We start from the raw sequence: 18,825 nt of genomic DNA, 5'->3' as shown, positions 1-18,825 counted from the left end.
GTTTTCCTTAAAAACTCTGCAACTGAAATGCTCTTTGAATTCCAAGATTTCTTCTCTAAAACAACAACAGCCAAATGCTTGCAGCCACGGGGAAAAGCAGGAAGGTTGAGGAGGGCATCCTTTTCTCCAGCATGCAACCTCTGTACCTGTAAAATCTTGGATGATGGAAGAAACTACTTGGTGACCAGTTTGTTTCATGACCTTTTGTACCAAAGTGGTGTTCAGTGGCATCCTGCTGTCTCTTTCTGAAGACATATTCCAGGAAAGAAAGCTGTGCGCTCTCCGTGGAAACTTCCTCACAGTGCTCCCTAAGAAATCAGCTTTGGCAGCATCCTGTCCCTGTGTGCAGCAGGTCTGTTGGGATGTACTGCGTGTGGTTGGTATCAGCGTGCTCAAGGCAGGGCGACTGGAGAGGAATCTCTCATCTTCTTTCATAAGCCTTTTCTTTGTCAGTAGCTGTTTCCATTTATGTAAGGAGCTGGAGCCTGAGGTAGTACACACCACGAATGTTTCCCAGTAAATACAATCCCAATACCCGAAGCCTGAAAGGCCAAACACACAACAGCAGGCAGATAGCAATCTTGCAGCTGCTGCTCTCCCTGCCACTCAGTGATCAGCTATTTTCCATTGTCACCAGGAGCTCTCTTCGTTTCTGATTCCCAAGCTCTTTTCCTCACTTAGTCTTTTCTGAACCTTTAATGTTTTCCTCAACTCCTCCATCCACTGTCTGTCCATCAGCTTCCTTTCTCATCTTCAGTACTAGTGCTAGTCATTTGTGGTTTAGTAGAAATAAAAATTGTACAAAGACCCTGATCCAGCAAAGTGACAAGGCATGCACGTAGCTTTAAATGCTGTAGTACTGTTGACTCCAACAGGAGTACTGCCGTACCTAAAGTTAACCACATATTTAAGTGCTTTCCTGGATCGAGGCCATCATCACACTGACATTAACCAAAACAAAACAGCACCTGAGATTCAGCAACATAAATACATAGCAACCTCAGCCAAACTTGGTGCTGTAACCTTCAGGTTACCTTTCTTCAACGCCTTCTGTCATTGCTAGCTAGGTTATGGCTATGCTTCGAATCTATTCAGCAAGCACATACTGGAGGAAGCGCTTGGAACAATCCTGTTTAGGCCAATGCTTTCTTACAGTTTTTAGAATTTGCCTGGCCTGTTTTGCTAGATCGGGCTCTTGGACAATAAGGTCCTCAGGGCAAAAATCATGTTTATTTTTCTGCTCGGATCGTATGTGCTCATATACCACAAAATAGCAATTAGTAACTTTCTGTTCTGAGGTACATTTCTACATGCTGCAGATGCCCTGGCTTGTGCAGTTTTAAGTGAAAAAGTATGATAGGTAAAAATTTCAAAAGTCTAAGGTATTAACCTTATCACTGGCAATTTACTGTAACCCTAAACATGCAAAAGGACTAAACTAAAACCTCCTCTCTTGAATTCTGCCTCTCCCCTTCTTTTGCTGACCTTCTGCCTCCATTACCTTTTCTCTTTTACTCTCTGTTGATTACTTCACCGGTTTACACTTCAGCTTATAAGCCCCATATGGTAGGAGCCTTGTCCTTTGTTAATCATAAAATAAGATTATGCATACCTTGGTCACTGTACAAATCATTATTGTCTTCCTACAAATGTCTTCCACATGGCCCCACCCTCAGTACCAGCTGAGAATGCTGTTGTGAACAAGCTCAAAGAATCAATATTTTGTATTCATTTCACCAGCACAATGGAAACATTTTTCCAAGCTGCTGCCAAGATGGTATCTAGTCCTCTTCTGAGTCAGCAGCCCATGCAGCTGACTTTCAAATGGCCAAACATGCTTGATTGTAATCTTAAAAGTAAAAAAACCACAGGCACAAGCTGTATTTTTAAAGAGCTGTATTGCTCTCCTCGTGCTGAAGCAGATAGTGCCACTATAAAATACAAAAACTGGGGGAAAGGAGCCATACAGAAGTGAGTGGTGCTTGTGATGTCCCCCTTATTTGTCCCAACTTCAACAGTTTATTTCATCCTGTCAGCGGAAGGGACTGGCGAATGTTGTGAAGAAGTGAGAAGGGAGCATCACTGCTTTACGTAGTCCGTGTCTTTTTGCTATCAACCAGCGTTTTACATTCTTTAAAGCTCTGTTGGCCGTTGATCTAAAAATACAATATAGAGAAAAGCAGGCTAAAAGAGATGAAGGCAGCAAGGCTCCCATAAGCATTTTTTGCTTATTCTTGGATGTATTTTCACTTTAGTCCAATACATAAGCAGGCACGGTGCAACAGAACAGGTTCAAAACTGTGCATCTCTCCTCCATTCTCATGGAAAGACTTTGGTCTATAATCCCTACTGCTTTGTGAATAAATAGCCTGGATGGTAAATAACTTTTGTGTTCCAAAATTGCCCAGGTATAGCTGGTAAGAAACTGTCAGCAATCCCACATTAAGCTGCAGCTTTACATTAAATCGGAGAGTATGTATCGGGCTTCTAATCGTTAATGGAGCTTACTCTTACGAGAAGTTCTGATCTTCTAGCAAAATAACAGGACACAATAAATTAACAAGTCTAAAATTCAGAAACATACTGTGCCGTGAGAAATCAGTTCAATGGGTAAAACCAGGCTGTCAATCTTAAAGCACCCTCTCATGTCATGTTACTTATTCAAAAGATACCTATTTATATAGACACATGAGGCCAGATCCCGAGGTTTAGCCTTTTTATACCATACACAGTGCAGGACTTGGGGTGATAAAAGTAACTTAGCTTTAAGCCAATAACTCTGTCTTCAAGATGCTGGGGTCATGATTTTGGTACCAATGTGTGCCTTAAAAAAGACTCATAGATGCTCTAGTTTTAACTGCCTTAGCTACTTATAGCCTTATGAGAGCTGCCAAAGCAGCTGGGAATTGATTGGACTCAGCATTCTGAGTTCCACCTAGCCTTTCTCCTTTTGATCTAGGACTAGGAGGAACAGGAATTGTAGGACTTTATGCCATTAAAATAAATTCTGCACTGAGCGAATCCATAGATAGTCAATTAAATTATCTCTGTGGCTGCAGAAAAAAACCCACAAGCTGACACACACATTTCCTCAGGGCAGAAAAAAAATCATTGTTATGCAGTACAATTTCTCTGCATCCTAAGATTGGTTGCCATGAATCTGAACACTGCAGCCAGAATACAAATGGAAACCAGTGTTTGAGGAGGTTGTGACTGGACATTTTTTCTTCTAAACCAAAGAAGTAGCTTTAAAAAAAAGCAAATTAACCAATAGAAAATGGCTAGTAAGATGTTTGTTGCATATTTTAAATACTAAAAGGGGAGGAAAATAACAAACGTGATACAAAATACAAGTGGGAGAACAGAATATTAATAAAACGGGAGCTGTAATTAAAATGAAGTGGTGTGGTAGAGCTGAAGCTTTCTATTTTTGTAATGTTCAGTTCCAAGTGAGTTTACTGGTTCATTTATTCTTTATGTCCCACTGAATCTCACTATGGACTTTCCAACCATATGAAATAATTCTCCTGTATGCCTATATTGAATTCCATGGAGCTACTGTGATGCTCTGTCAAAGGAAACTGAGTTCAAATCAGGTGGGCTCAAAACATTTCCCATTAATATTGTATGTCATTCTTACGTAGTTCTTCAAAAAGCTACTACTTTCCTAGGTTTGCAACTAGTTAGTTACATGTCAACTGTTGGACAAATATATACCATTTTTAAATTAAACACACTTTCACGTGGACAGCAACAGTTCCAGTAGGGAGAAATGTTCAAACCGTGATGGCTTGTTACAGCCCATAGGATCTGTCAGAGAACAGAATCGTCTCCCAAAAGGAGTGCTGGTATGAAGGCACTTAAAACTGGCCTGGACGCAAGACCACTGCAAGAGCTTTCTTCACTGGTCAATGACAGCCTTTCTGGCTCTACTCTCTGTCATCAGTTTACTGTGGTGTAACTCAAAGCTGAATCACAGTAATGCCTTGGCACTCTAACATACTGCCTTATACCACATGAACGCTGAAACAGGGAGTTCTTGTACATTTGCAGACTGCATTCCTTTTTTTCCCAGCCTGTTGGTGTTTTGTTTTTGTTTGTTTGTTTTTTTTTTTTAAAGACATCATCGGAATCAAAGAACACATTTCTGTTCTCTTGATCAGATTTAAATCTCTTCAATCAGCCAGCTAGATTATGGAGCTGTGATAGGTGGCATGGCTTTTTGGAGAGAGCCAAACTGAAGGACCTGCTGCACACATCCTGGTTCCCAGGCTCCTTGCCAGCGGCAGGGTGTGATGTAATAGTCTTTCATGCTGAACAAGTTAACAGCCCTGTTTTTGAGTTTACTACATTTTGGCTAAGAAACAGCATGAATAGCCTTGCAGGGAAGTGCTACTGTTTAACAAGCAGGTAGCTGCAGCAACAATCTTGTTTCCCTCTCTGCATCTAAGATTGGAAAAGAGAGTCCCAGACTTCACGTCTCGCCCCTTCCATACGCTGGAGCAACAGGGATGTGTACGATGGATGCAGGCTGGACTCTGTCAGTTCTTCCTGCGTGCTATACCTGCAGGTTTAACAGGACTTGCACATGAGCTTAAAGTCTCCGACTCCGTTCTGGCTGAGATGCCCTCTTTTTACCAACGTTCTGGGAAATGACTTGGCTCAGAAGTTATTTGGAGTACAGTGGTTAACTACACCATCGTACGGAAAGGGCCATTTGTAAGCATGTTCTGCCTTTGTCACTCCTTCTGAGCAGAGGAAGCCCCAGCTCTGTTTTTCACCAAAAGAGAACTCAAAGGCACCCTGTCAATTTGGAACTAGCATCTTCTTTCTCTGGCCTGGACTCTTCTCATGCCCAGAAAGGGGAAACCCAGAAAAGCCAGATAATGATGTACCACAGAAACGTTTGTGTTTGCAGGAGACAGGGAGTGCTGCTATGTTCACAGTATCTTACGCATCAGCGGAAGAAGAAAGGATGCCATGAAAAGGCTACAACCACAATAAGCTCAACACACTACATTCCACTTTAAAATATGGGCAAAGCGGAAACACAGCAAACATGTTCGTTATTGAATTTGCAACCTCTCTACATTCCTTTCATGGTTAGTAATGTCACATTAGCGAAGAGTTATCATTTACCACTTATTGCCTGAAGGTTACACAGTCCAAACAACACAAGGCCAAAGTACAGAGTCATGAACTGTACTGTGAAAAATCAAATTGCTCCTTCCCCACTTAACGTAGCGTGCAGTAATCTTTTGGTATAGCTTTGATCTCTTATCAGCTGAATTTCTCATTATAACCTTCTAACTCAACCACTGAGAACAGCTCCACACCCAGAGGAAAGCCTGCAAGAGCTGCTTGCAAAGGTGTGTCACCGCCTCATCACATCTAGCTTTGGGCACCTAACAGAAGTGCCTCGCTTAGAAACGCAACGCCCGGAGTCACCTCCTTTACAATCAGCGCAAAAGGCTGTGCAGCCCACCGAAGATCTGACTCATCCCCTGCAAACGCCTCTCCGCGGGATATAGAGAGAACTAGAGCTACTACACTCCCAAGTTAAGCCGCTCCGATAGGTTTCTAAAGTTAGGTGGGATAAATCCAGACCCTAGTGATTATCACAGACATCCATTTAGCGTGAGGTTAATTGCTTAGGTTTGTATACTGAGTTGAGATGACACTCGCTGAAGGAGGATCTTCCTCTGTCAGGAACTGTCTCCCACTTCTTCTTCCCCTCGCCAGAATCTAAGGCTTAAAAATCACATCAAAATATACACTTAAGTGCTTCTAAAACATGAAAGGTTTTGATTACATCTGCTGGGAAATAAAGGTTTTTATTCTTTCCTCCATGCCTTCCCTCTTACTGAACAGATTTAACCATTCTGCGCCACGGTCTCAGACATAAAAAAACCAAGTACACAATCGGCTTGCTTTAAACGCAGTTAATTATAAAAACGGCTAAGATTACTTCCAAGTCCTGATACTGCACCTTCCTACAGTTGCCTGCTGTTCTGTGGGTTTTTTAATAATAATTCTGGGTCTGGGTCCAAGGGTTCCTCTTTGCTACTGCAATATATATAGGAATCACGAATCATTTATAGTAGTTCTGGGATCTCACACATTATCATCACTAGTTAAACAATGAAATAAGTAAACGAGATTTAAGTTGACAGAGCCCCGTAGATAAGAGTCAACGTCTCATTTCAGATGTCAACATAGAAGCTTCCCTATCACTAAACTGATCATCTACAGCACGGCTGCTATGAAACCATTTATCATACAATTTATAGTGTGTTTTTAAGATAATTGGAATTGTTATGCCAAGAAGTGGTGATCTAGGTAAACAAGAAACTGAGTTTGCCTTTTACAGATTTGTTTCTAGCATGTGCATTGTGAAAACACCTATTTCTTAACACACAGCTCAGAATAAATGAAATGTTTGAAATACAGTACTCAAATCAAGAATGTTGGTCTACTGCTGTCATATTTGTGAAGGAATGCTAGGTAGATCACTACCAGGGATCAAAAGACATGACTGTCCTGAGTGAGTCAGCTTCAGATCCACGCCTTTCTGCAGAAACTTAGCCTTTCTCTTCTCTAACGGCTTCTCCTACCAGAGAGCATGGCACATCTCTCTCGCTGGTCTCTGCTGAAAATGAAACACCCAGGGCTTTGTTCCTCACCCATCTGTAGCTGCTGCCACTTGTTCCCAAGTAAAACAAAACCCTAATGATTCGCTGGCAGCCCTGCACACTCGGTGTGCTCAGATCTAAGTGAGTACAGAGGGTACTCAGGTGCTATACAGCCTATATATTTTTAATATACATATATTTCTGTATCTTCTGAATGGGAGATAATTGTGTCCAACATACTGAGTTTCCATCCAGACCCTCTTGTGCATACATACAAGCACAACAGTTGATAAATATTTGCAGAGAATTCTGTTTCTTTATTCTGGCATCTACTCGACTTCATGTTGTCCGAATCAGTAAATAATTCAAAACAAAACAAACTTTTCAGTATTTTGGTCAGTGGAATGTGCTAAGATGCTGTTGTTTCCCCGTTTCTATTCTAACAGGTACAAAAGACTCCTCTGTAGCTGCACAACACAGATAAACACGTTCATCTGCAAATAATATGACCGATTGACTGAAACCTACCAAAAATATTTTTGTGTCCTACAAACCTTTGAGTTTCATAATTTATGTATCCCAAGACTACTGTTTACGTGGAAAGGCAGTGAGTTGCCTGGAGAAAAGTTATGCTGGAGTTCCCTAACTATAAATGTAGGATTTATTTTATGTAATACTTTAATTATTTACTTTTGCATAGCAGCAGCACAAAAAGTCTGTATTTTGCAGGAGAGTTTGGCTTACTCAATCTACAAAAACAAAGGTTGGCTACAGGATGTAACAAACAATGAATGAAAATGGCTATTAATTGTAAGAGCAAATGGTCGTAACCTGTCCGTGAAAAAAAAAAATCAGGTTGAAAAGCAGAGACTTCCTAACTGTCAGAGAAGGGGTCCCCAAAATAGGGCATGTGTTTTACTGTGTGAAGGACTCGAAAGCAGTACATGAACACTGATCCAGTACCGAAACACCTTCTGCTTAACAACGGCTGCTGCTGCTGTGGCGGTACCTAACGCAAACGCCAAAACTTTGGGGATTGCCGTGTCAGCCTATTCAGGTTCTGGAACAGTTTTCCCATGGGTGAGTGGGAGGAAACTTCCTGCTTTTCAATAAATCACTAAGAACTGGAATGAAACCGAATTTGTAGTCGTTCAACAGGGAAACAGACCTCATGAACCTTTCTGTCCTTTACATTTCTAGGTTTCTAGATACAGAAAATATCTAAGATTTTCTATTCTGAGCGGAAAAAAAAAGAAAAGCTGGGAAAGACAGATGCAGGGTAGTTAGCTCTGGTGACAGAGCACAGTCTGCTAGTTCCACGAGGCAGGGGAATGGTGAACGGAAAGATAAAGTTATAGCAAAGGAATTAACATGAAAAAGAGAGAAGGAGCAAAAGGCAGAGGAGGACGAAAAGAGAAGAGCAGTGATGCCTCTGAGGCTCAGGCTGGCCGAGGAGAGGGCAGGAGGCACAACGGCATGCAGTGTGGCTGTTGTGGTGGAGAGTATCAGAGGCTGGAATTCGGGAATTCCCAGGGACCGCTGAATTCACGCATTCCCAGGAGCTGCAGAACCCACTCTTATGAAGTCACCTCCACTGCGTGGGGGGCTGGATAAACACCCTGGCAGTGCTGCCCGTCTTCCTTTACTCGCTGAGCTGGGGCAGGAGGCTGACAGCACCCAGTGCCACCAGTCCCCAGCTGTCCCAGTCATCTCAGACTCCAGAGGCAGCGGGAACTCAAACCCCTGCAGCTCATACTGTGAATTTCTTTTTGATACGCTCTCCTTGGCTGTTAGCTCTCTCATCAGCTCTTCCTAAGGGACATAAAAGACAATCCTAAATAAAATTTTAGCCTTCTCTAAAGTGACATCTCAGCAGTGTATGCTGGGATCTGTAGCCACTGCAAAACTCGCTTGAGACTAGTGCAAAAATTAGCTGCTATTTGGGTAACCCAGAAGGGGAGCTGCCACCTTTGGGCTCCTCGTGCCTTGTCAGCTGAATACTGGGAGACGCTGAGACAATATCTGAACTAAAAGGCACATGAAATTGTTCTTGTTCTGTTCCACAGTATGGACACACACGCTCCAGCCCGTCGGTCATAATACAAGGAGCAGTTACACACAACGCCGTACATTTCCCAGTGGAAAACTGGAGACATGCTTTACTTACTGGTTTTGAGGTAGCACAGGGAGCTGGTGTCATGATAGGAGGCTTGGCTGCACTTTGAGATGGAGGCAAAGAAAATCTCTGCCCGGTGTCCGGAGGTGAAGAACAGTGAATCCGTGTTTCTAGTCTCTCAGGCTCATGCTTATAGGATTCAAGAGGAAACGTGGGCTGCTTGGTCACTTGTGTTGGGGTAGATGGAGAAGAGGAGAGGCCAGAGGCTGTAAACAAGAATAATTACCCAAGATCAGTTCAGAAGAAAAGCAGACAGAACTCTCAGCTTTACAGTGAACCTGTAGTTTTTCATCACATTTCCCCAGACCAGAAGGATATATCTCACCTCCTCATTTATGAAAGGGAATTGCTCCACTTGGCCCTTAAAACTCTTTTAATCATTCGACTGCTTGAACTGTGATCCATTTACAGGGAGGCACAGTGGCAAGACGAGAGTGCTGGAGGTTCGTGTTGCATTAACCTCCTGTCTGATTCTTATTTCTAAAATGATCCTCGGCACTGGTATTACTTTATTGTTATAATTTTAATACTCCTGTGAGTCTCTGGATTACTTCTATCTCATGGCAGATGGCTCAAGAGCTTTAATTGCTGCTTTTTCTTCTTTTTCATTATTTTAACAATATCTCAGCCAACAGCTAGAGTGAAATTAGGAGAAGAGGCGAAAAGCAACAGGGCATATTTCCCAGGAGCCTCAGTCTGCTTTCTGTAAGGCTCTTGGCAATGCCTTTATACAAACTAGAATACTTTTCAGCAGCCTTTGAGAAGAAAGTTTATTCCTATCTTTTACTGCAAATAGCAGCAGCAGGTCATTTCTCTTGTGAGCACCCTGGTTTTATTTGACACGTGTATCTACCCCAGCTGTACTTTAGGTTATGTTCTTAGGGCAGTTCTGAATTGTGATCAAACAGATCATTCAAGCTATATTTATTATCCATTTAAGAACCAGCAGACATCCACATCCAATTAGAAAATTCCAGTTACAACATCTGTGTTTCTTGTTATATATGTACGTCAGTGAAACAAAGGATTATTTTCTTATGTCTTATCAGGACAGACTTAAATGCGTAAAACCTGTGAGGCTGAAGAGAGGTACATATTTTGAAGTGGGCTATATGATCTCTGAATTTGATTCACTTCTTGTACTTCTAGAGATTTGCGCAGATGATCAGTTAGTCCAGAGGGGGACTCAAGTCCGTCAAAAGGGAGCAGACAGCTAGCGTTTAATAAGCATGCAATCCCAAGCCATTCAAACAAGTGTCTGAGAACACGATAATCCATCTTCATGGTAAGTCTAGCTCATCTTCTCGGTGTGAGCTTGCAAGGCTCCACAACAGATTTATGCACCAGAGATTTTTTTTCCCATCCAAAAGCTTTGCATTGGTGTACACGCAGCCTCCGCTGCTCCTTCCTTTCAGCCCAGGGTAAAGCACATTAGTACAACTCGTACATGTTACCTCTCAGCATCACATCTTACCTCACAGACAACGTTTTCAAAGAAAACTTAGTATTGACGGAAAGTAAGAATAAAACTCAGTAATAACTACGATGCTAGACTCAAAAGACTAGAAATCCAGCAGCTCAGGGAGGGATCTATTACTTGAAAAAACTATTACTGACATATCTGGGAAGAGTTACCAGATCTTATGATTAAAGGAGTTAACGAGGAATTTAGGTAACTGTTCTTTAGCTATCATTCTTCACTGAAACAGCCTTTCTTGATGGCTTTCACATATGAAAAGACTTAACTTTAAGAGAATAGAATCAGTCATCAAGAAACCGGCAAAATAATTAGGCTCTGATGTGGTTTATTTGGAGAGGTTTTAGTGGTGCAGTGTAATGTATTTCTTTCTTTCAAAGAAAATCCTAGCTCTCACTGAAGAATTCAGCTGGAATCAAAACCCAAGTTCAGCTGGTTTCGGTGGGACTGGAGAGCGTTCCACGTCCCGAAGGATTAAAAGGACACCTAACTTGCCTGTTCAGTCTTTGCTTACAGACAAATTTAGACAAATAGTTCTGGGGAAGATGCTCTTATCTTCTGTGTTTTTATGGCTGTCCAAATGTTTCCTGAGCACTCAGACTGGGGGTTGAGGTGGATGGTAGCTGTAATTGATGCAAATGTAAAACCACTAAGAGGGAGAAAAACACCATTAGAGCTTAAAAGTCTTCCTGCTGGGATGTGTTCATTGTGCGCTAATGTGTTCGGCAAGTCTACAAAACCCATTTCCAGTATGAGCAAGCTCTGCCAAAAGAGCTATTACCAGACGTAAGGAAACCACGTATCAAGTGGTCCTAACCAGGCTGGCCTACCAAGTGTAGAGGACATCTAAGGACACAGGAAGATGTGGATGAAAGGAGACCAAGGAAGCAACACCTCTTACACCCCAATGAAAGCTACTGCCACCTCAGTATAGCTGTGGGACGGCACAGCCAGGACGGAGAGCGTGGCTTCCGCTTTACAAGAACATTCACTGGTGGTCTCCTTTGGGATGCCAGCCTTGGACACTTGGCAGGAGTTTTTATGGATGAGGAGCATCTCTGACTCCAGCGACTTTACTGGGAGCAATCTCAGCCTTAGAACTGTCTGTTTCAGGCACTTAAAACATAAAGGCCTCAATGTCAGGCACACCCTAATACATTTGAGATTCAATTTTTCTGTGACTCAGTTTCTGCACAGAGGTGGAGGGAAAATTATAATTATTTTGCAGGGAATTTGATTAAATTATGTAATTAGGTTTTCAATCTTTGGTATTTAAAAGCCTACCTCATAGCATTATTGTGGTATCTATGTTATTTACATTTGTACAATACTGAGGTTGAAGGAATAATCCCATAGGAAATGTTAAATATTTTTAGGATTATTAAAACAAAAGACTTTTGGCTGCTGTGATACAGCTCGACATCCTAAATGCTACAAAGGATTTTATAAGTCAGCCATATAAAAGAATGAAAATCTGTAATATATCCTCAAACCAAAAGAAGTTCAGGAGTAACAGAACTTTGTATTAACTTTAATCCTATTGGACTGCCACCTAACCAGGCAGCATTGGTATAAATATATATATATATATATATATATATACATGCACAGTAGCTAGCCTGTTCTACTACAAAAGAAGTCCATCGAAGAGACAAGATATGGCTGAAAACAGTTCATTTTGGAGAAAGTATGCATAAAACAATTAAGCAGTGAAAACTAGCCAACAATTCTAGAGTCTTCTGTAATTAAGCTGAAAAAAAATTCAGTGTGTATGCAGGATTTTGGAGAAGAAACAATGAGATTGGCTGCAAACTCTACTGGTTCTGATAACAAGATGAACTGATATGGCAAGTAATTATCTCTTATGCTAGTGTTTCTTTCATCAGACAATGAAATGCATAATGAAATGTGATGTTTTCTTGTTAAGAAACTAAATAGCTCTTCCTTTTTCCATAATGTAAAACAAGAATTTTAGAGAAAAAAAAAAAAAAAGAGAGAAAAAAATTCAGTTACTGTGTCAGTGGCTAACACAAGGTTTTGTCCTGTGTTTTCTATTGATCGTCCCTGTCCAGTTTTAAAACAGTCCGAGAGTTTTGTTTCGTTCTGGTTCATCCTGATGTTTCCTTTCTGGGGGCAAAATGAGCGAAAAAAGAGGTTAACTTTGTGGTCTCCATATTGATGAATCGTAACTCCTAACATTTGCATAATTGAATATGCATATGAATAAGAATACTCATAAGAATATATGAACACATGGTGCAAAATCACATTAAAGAAGCAACTTTCGTATGAGAGTGTTTCTTGACTCAGTATGTGAGATCCTAACAGAACTAAACAGCACTACTCTTAATTCTGAGCAAAACGGGGCCATCTCCAGTGGCCTTCTCCCTGTGGCAGCGTTGTCCCCGATGGCACGCAGTGATGGCCCAGCATTCGGTTCTGCGCCTGTGTTTGAGCCACCTCAGCTGGGAGGTGGCCGCACATCGCGGGTTGGATGCCAGAGCCCCGAGAATTCACTGCTGTAACGGCAGAGCCCACAACTCCGGCCCAAGTTAGCATGGAACGCTACTGGGCATTTCTTTGGTCCCAAACATACCAAATTAATGTTGCTGCCTTCACTTGTTTCTCTAGGTATTTGCAACTATTTCTTTTAAATAAAGCCCTTATTTTGCACGGCGTTAGGTTCTCCACCCACTCGGGCTTTCTGATCCAAACCAGCCTTCCACGGATACATCGCAGGAAGGATAAAGTGCTACGTTGTCACTCGCGTCCTCCCCAGGGAAGAAGGGTGGCCGCCCTCCTAAATTTCCTACGTTCCCCGGGTGACACCCGCAATTAGTCCTGTCCCCTACATTTCACGCCTGACCTGGCAGGATGCATCTGGAGGTTTCTGGGAGGAAGGATGCTCACAGCCCCGTGATTCCTGCCAAAGCCTCCCTTTTACAGCGACCCTTTTCCAGACAGAAAAACAGCTCCTGTCCCCACAAACTGGGGAGCCTCCTGCCCACAAATGACGCTGCTAGGGATCGCAGGGATGTGCTCCAGTACAACAGGCTGGCTTTGGGTCGTTCGGAATAGGGCCCAGAGGATACAGCCAGCAGCCTGCTCTCAAACTTGACTTTTGGTTTTGTGCGCTGAAGATGAAGTTGTTAAAACCGGTGAGAGTTACCGGCCATGAAAACTAAATCACTTTTGCAGTTTACCTCTTCCGAGGAATCCCACTTCAATATTCTCCTGTCTGCATCATCAAGTGGATAATGCCATTGCTAACATGTAATACCTGTTGCTAAAATTGCTTTCCAAACTTACAGATAGCGATCATTTACCATTTAGACCGAAACTTCCCAGAACAAAAAAAAAAAAAAACCACCAACCCCAAACGGAATTTCCATTTGCAGTGGCTCCATGTGACACTTTTTGTCTGATTCCTTCCCAGGACAGCGCTGTCCTTTCCTTTCCATTCCTCAGCTGGCAGTCAAACAGAGAAGGCGGCAGGCTGCAGCGGCTGAATTTTAAGTAGTTAGCAGCACAAGTGAATCTGAGTTGAGCCGGCTGTTCATTAAGCTGATTCACTCTTCAGACACAATACTATGTTCATTTTGACACATAAGCAAATCGATGCAAATTATGTGAAATGAAGTTTAATGCCACTTAATGGCTGTAAAACTACGAATCCATAAGCAGGTAAATGGCTACTGGCTGTGTCTATTCAAATAGCGCTGGTGATATTGATACTAAACGTTGTGAAATACCTGTTAGTTTAAAAATAAATAAATAAAATTAAGCCTGAAAAGTAATCTTTGTACCAAAAACTATGCTAGATACTTCCCAGGAAATTTCCTGCCGTACCTAGCATTTTCACTTCCACACCAATTCAGGATGCCTCCCGCCCTACGAGAACAGCTTCTGCTGTTGAACCATATAGGCTCTATCTGTGATCAACGGGGCAGCACGCGTACGACGGCCAGGCCTTCTAGGCCTTCATCTCAGCTCCCCGGTTCCGGCTCAGCAGCATCGACCCCAGCTGCATCAGTAAGCACATTTGCTTCAGTCTTACTGAAACAACTCCATGGCTTTTCATGTAGCTGGTACACCATTCAATGGGAAGCTTACTTGTGTCCAAAAATGACTTTCAGATTTTTTTATTAGTCAAATGAAGAGTAAAATACACCCTTTAAGTCGTTAAAATAGCATATGCTGTCTGAAAAGTTTCACAGGGAGATTATATTTTTGCAATAAAAATCTAATTTCTTTATATTGGTTCAAACATAGTAAAAGAAACCACTCCTTAAGTGGTCTCAGCCACAGAAATACCTGAAACTGAAAGCACCAACTTTTGCTTTAGAAGCTATTTCACTCTGTAAAACCTTTATAAAACCCATTCTCCTCAGCTTGTGGTCTATTTACGTGCTTAAACAACACCCGTAGCTGTGGAATCTGCAATGTAACACTTGTTCGTTGTAAAACTGAGAAGATCAGGGAGGTGAAGAGTTTAATTAGTAAAATTTGAGAACTGTTCTTCTTTTTGAAGATCTCGAGGCCCCTTTATGAGAAAAGGCTGAAACACTTCCCCAACACTGTATCCTTTAAAGGGTTTACTGCAGATTTCTGCTGCACCGATGATTAGACAGAGGATCTTCCGCCTTGCCCAGAATTGCACATTGGTTATCTTACATTCGTTACATGTACTTGGCAAAGCTGGAAAGATTTTGACATGTTATGTCGGCACGGGCTACAGACCACAACTGAAATAGTTTTTCCTTTCCTTAGAGCAGGAAATACTATTTCAGTATTTCCAAATATGCACCGGCTGGGAACTGCGAGCAGGCTACACCTCCCATCTGGGATAAAGGGGGCTCTGCAGACCTTGCGGGAGGCGAGGTCGGCTTTGTGTTGTTTTGCCTTTTCAGAGTGTACCGTGAGGTTCTGGAGATGTTCCTCACCAAAGCGGTCATCGCCTCTGCCCTACCAGGCTGGACCAGTCAGACAGGCTCCCAGCCACGGGGGATGCCCCCCAGTCCCACTGCCTAAGCACCCTTGCAGCTGGTTTCTACCCTCTCCTTCTCCCATGCTTAGCACGTTTTTGAGATTGAAACCTCCACAGTGAGCCTGTTTTCACACTTAGTTCTTAACTGTTATTCTCACCACTAGATGAGTTTCATCACTTTCAGTTTTGCATTGCCTGTTTTCAATAGATTTGCATTTTTCCTTTATTCAGCAAATTTCTATCAGAGTACACCAGTTGACCAGGGGGCTTGATCGCCAGGAAAGAGGTGGCTGTCAAGGGCTGGGAACTTGGGCTCTTAGGGCTATAGGCAAGGTGCAGGAAACAGTATATAGGATCGAGAGATGTACACAATTATGAATTCGTTGCTTTTAAAGCAACAAATACATGGGATCCAAATACAGCAAGCAGAGCCCAGAAATCCTGGTGTAGCACATCCCTCCCAATGGGATTTTTCTGGTTCTCGTTGGCAGGAAAGTTCCAGCCTGGCTTCTAACTCCCAATTTTCTGCCAACCCTTCTCCTTTGTCTTGCAAATACTGGAGAGAATACCATGGGCAAATAATTCATAGCAAAGAAACGAAGATCAGCCACAAGCTTGATGGCAAAAAGAATGGCTTTTTTTGGTTTTGTTTTTTTGAGACAGCCAAGAGCACATTCCACTGCTGTTTGACAGCCTGACAGGTGATAAATGAAGAGGTCCTGGTAACGGCTGAGGTAGCCACTGAGTAAGTGCTTGTGCCAGGCACTAGCAATTAGCTCAGCATGGTAATTACATTGAGAGACTCAGCACCAAGACTTTACCAGACACCGTATGGCTGTGGCCAGTAGGGACTGGCAGAAGCACAGGCAACATGTACCTTGCCAGCACTAGCACCAATGATAGGAGTAAAGTCCTAACAGTGATCCTCAGCAGGCAACAGCACGATGGGAAACATCCTGCAGGACCACAAGAAGCAGAAGGAGGAGGTTCAGGCATGTGTCTCTATGAGAAGCACACGTGAGCGAAGAATGCTTTATCCTCCTGCGCATCCATCGCCCACGGAGCATGGGGCCAAGAAGCTTCCAAATACCAGCTTTTCGCTTTCTGAATCACCTGGCTAACTTTCCAATCCTGCCACGGACAGCAGAGCTGGAGGAGTTTAAGAGTGCCACCTTCCAAACGGTTCCTGCCGTACACAAACCCAGGACTGCCGGTAACGGGATATGACATTCTGCAACCGCTGCCTGGGGGTAACTGCTGGGTTACAACAAAAGCTAACTGCGCAGTACTACGATCCCAATCTAAAAAGTCACTAAGATGAAAATCAATCACTCCTCTTCATTCAAACTGCGCTGGACAGACACGTGACATCTGTGCAAACTGCAAGTTTCTTTTTCTGTTCCAAACCAGATGACTAATGAGCGTAAGCCGATCCATGCAAATAAGCCACGTGCAACAGCTGGCCCTTATCAACGTACTGATAACTGCTGAAAGAAAAGTCTCCTCTGACTTCCCAGCCCCGTATCAGCACGTTAGCCAGGCACAGCACTACATCACATGGCAGAGATTCACATGGTCACTTGTACTATGCGCTGGTTACAGCCGGCTGCTGTGAGAAACAATGCCTACAGCAGGACTACTTTATTTACTTAATACACCACCTGGCATTTAAACTTTCACAGAGTACTTTGTGTTCAGAGGCTTTAATGAAATAACTTTTGTTTTCTATTTTAGCAAAGACGTCTGGCTGCTAAAGCTAACATTTAACGGCTCTCTCCACATTAACCTCAGTTGTCCTATCTAGGTTTTCTTTGCTGTTTTGAGCCAAGCTGAGCTAACTGCTCCCCTGCCATTACAGAAGGCTGCAAACCGCCTGTCTTTGGTGACACTTCAGTGGCCAGCACTGTCTGTCTTTCCATCACCTTGTCTTCTGCTAGAGGCTGCTATAACTGCTTTCTGCCCCGGCACCCTCTCCGTGCTTTTGCACAGCAAAGCTTCCGAACCGCAGCTACCATCATCATCGTTCGCGTTTCGCTTCTGGTAGCACGCGCTGCGTGCCACGTGCTTCACCAACATGAAAGATAACAGAGGCCCCGAGCTGAAGCGTTTACATTTTGACAGGCAAAGGAAAAGAGGAGGAAAAGTGAGGGGAGAAGGGTGGGAGGGGGAATGTTGTATGCACAACACATAAAGACAAGTTTGGGAGTAATTAATCTGATGCTTAACTTCACACTTATGGATTTCATACTTAATCACTGCATTAAATGTCAGCTTTTTAAAAGCAGCTGCTTGGGGGAGTTGCAGAACAGGGTAAATTGTTGCTTCTCTATTTATGACATGCCCATCCAATGTAAATTTAAAAAATGAGGGAATTGAGGCAAAGATTTCTAAGCTTGCTTGCTCTAAATCAGTGCCTTAACCATGTACCTTATTTCTGTAACACCCTAAAGCAGAGAAACACCCTGGGGAAACTGAAAAAAAAACCCAAACATTTTACAAATATGTCATTAGAGGTCCAAGTTAATGCAAAGAACAGTCTAGATCCGAGCCTGCAGAACCCCACTGAAATCACTGTGGGCGATTTCATCTCCATAGTACGTCTACTCTCTGTGTAACCGAGAGACAGAATATTAATGCCCCTAAAGACCACTAAGATACCCAGTTACAGCGTACGCGTGAAAGCTCCGGGGCTGGCGCCAGGGGAACGGGCGCTGTAATGCTCCACGCAGCCGCGGCCGCGCAGCAAGACGGCTGTGCCACTTCCTGAGGTGCGGAACAGCAGCTTTTGAGGCTGTCGGAGCAGAGTCTTCAGGACGCCGGTGCTGGGACCTGCTCTCTGTTTAATTCATCAGTTTATATTAGCCTCACTTTCCTACCTTTACAATGAAGAAAATAGCTCTAGAGGAGCTAGTAAAGGCATCGGAGGTATGGCTGGATTGCAAGTCTCTCAGCACAGTTTACTTTCATTTATTTTCCGCAATGCTTACAAGGGCACCGAGGTGAGAGTAATTAATATATGCAAAGTACTCCAGATCCTCAGGAAAGCTGTAGCTAGAGAACGAAGCCGCAATTTACAATTTATTTGCTGCTTAAAATCATGTTTGTCAACCCCTCTGTTCTTCTCTTATTAAAAGAACAAAACATCTCCCTCGTTCTGGTTCTTTTCAAAATTCCACAGGAGTCCAAGCACTGCTTCAGCCTGTGGCATTTGCTTCTCCCCACTGCGTCTGACTCAGACTTCTGCCTCATCGTAATTCCCATCTTGCTAACCTGGGAATTAATCTTTTCGTGCACATATGGCACAGCAAAGACGGCACGGTGCTCTCTAGCACACCTACCAAAGCCTTCTGAAGAAACAACTAATGACTTCATGGCTCTTGTTTGATTGAAAATAAATTGCTGTGGGCCTGGGCTTGCTCCTTACGCCACTCGGGAGTGTAATTTCCATTTCCTTCGCTGGTGCTGGATCATGCTTTTAGCTGAACATTAGTGCAGTAAAGGGTTGCTTTCTCCAGCCATTACCCTGCTTGGAGACTAACCCTCTCCTTCCCAT

At 43.0% G+C, this 18,825-nt stretch overlaps 1 protein-coding gene across 9 annotated transcripts in view; it reads right to left on the bottom strand.

Moving 5' to 3' along the window:
* The window catches only part of PRKAG2 (protein kinase AMP-activated non-catalytic subunit gamma 2), a 223,771-nt gene that overhangs the window by 63,472 nt on the left and 141,474 nt on the right, over window positions 1-18,825 (bottom strand). For all 9 annotated transcript variants that reach the window (XM_075746692.1, XM_075746691.1, XM_075746694.1 and 6 more), the window contains one exon: window positions 8,800-9,014. In XM_075746692.1, coding sequence (XP_075602807.1) covers window positions 8,800-9,014 — 215 coding nt within the window. The remainder of the gene's footprint in view (window positions 1-8,799; window positions 9,015-18,825) is intronic.

The sequence above is a fragment of the Balearica regulorum genome, chromosome 2, assembly GCF_011004875.1.
Source record: "Balearica regulorum gibbericeps isolate bBalReg1 chromosome 2, bBalReg1.pri, whole genome shotgun sequence".
In the NCBI taxonomy this organism is placed as follows: domain Eukaryota; kingdom Metazoa; phylum Chordata; class Aves; order Gruiformes; family Gruidae; genus Balearica; species Balearica regulorum.
The sequence above is the reverse complement of the archived record's forward strand: the minus strand, read 5'-3'. Positions and strand labels throughout refer to the sequence as shown.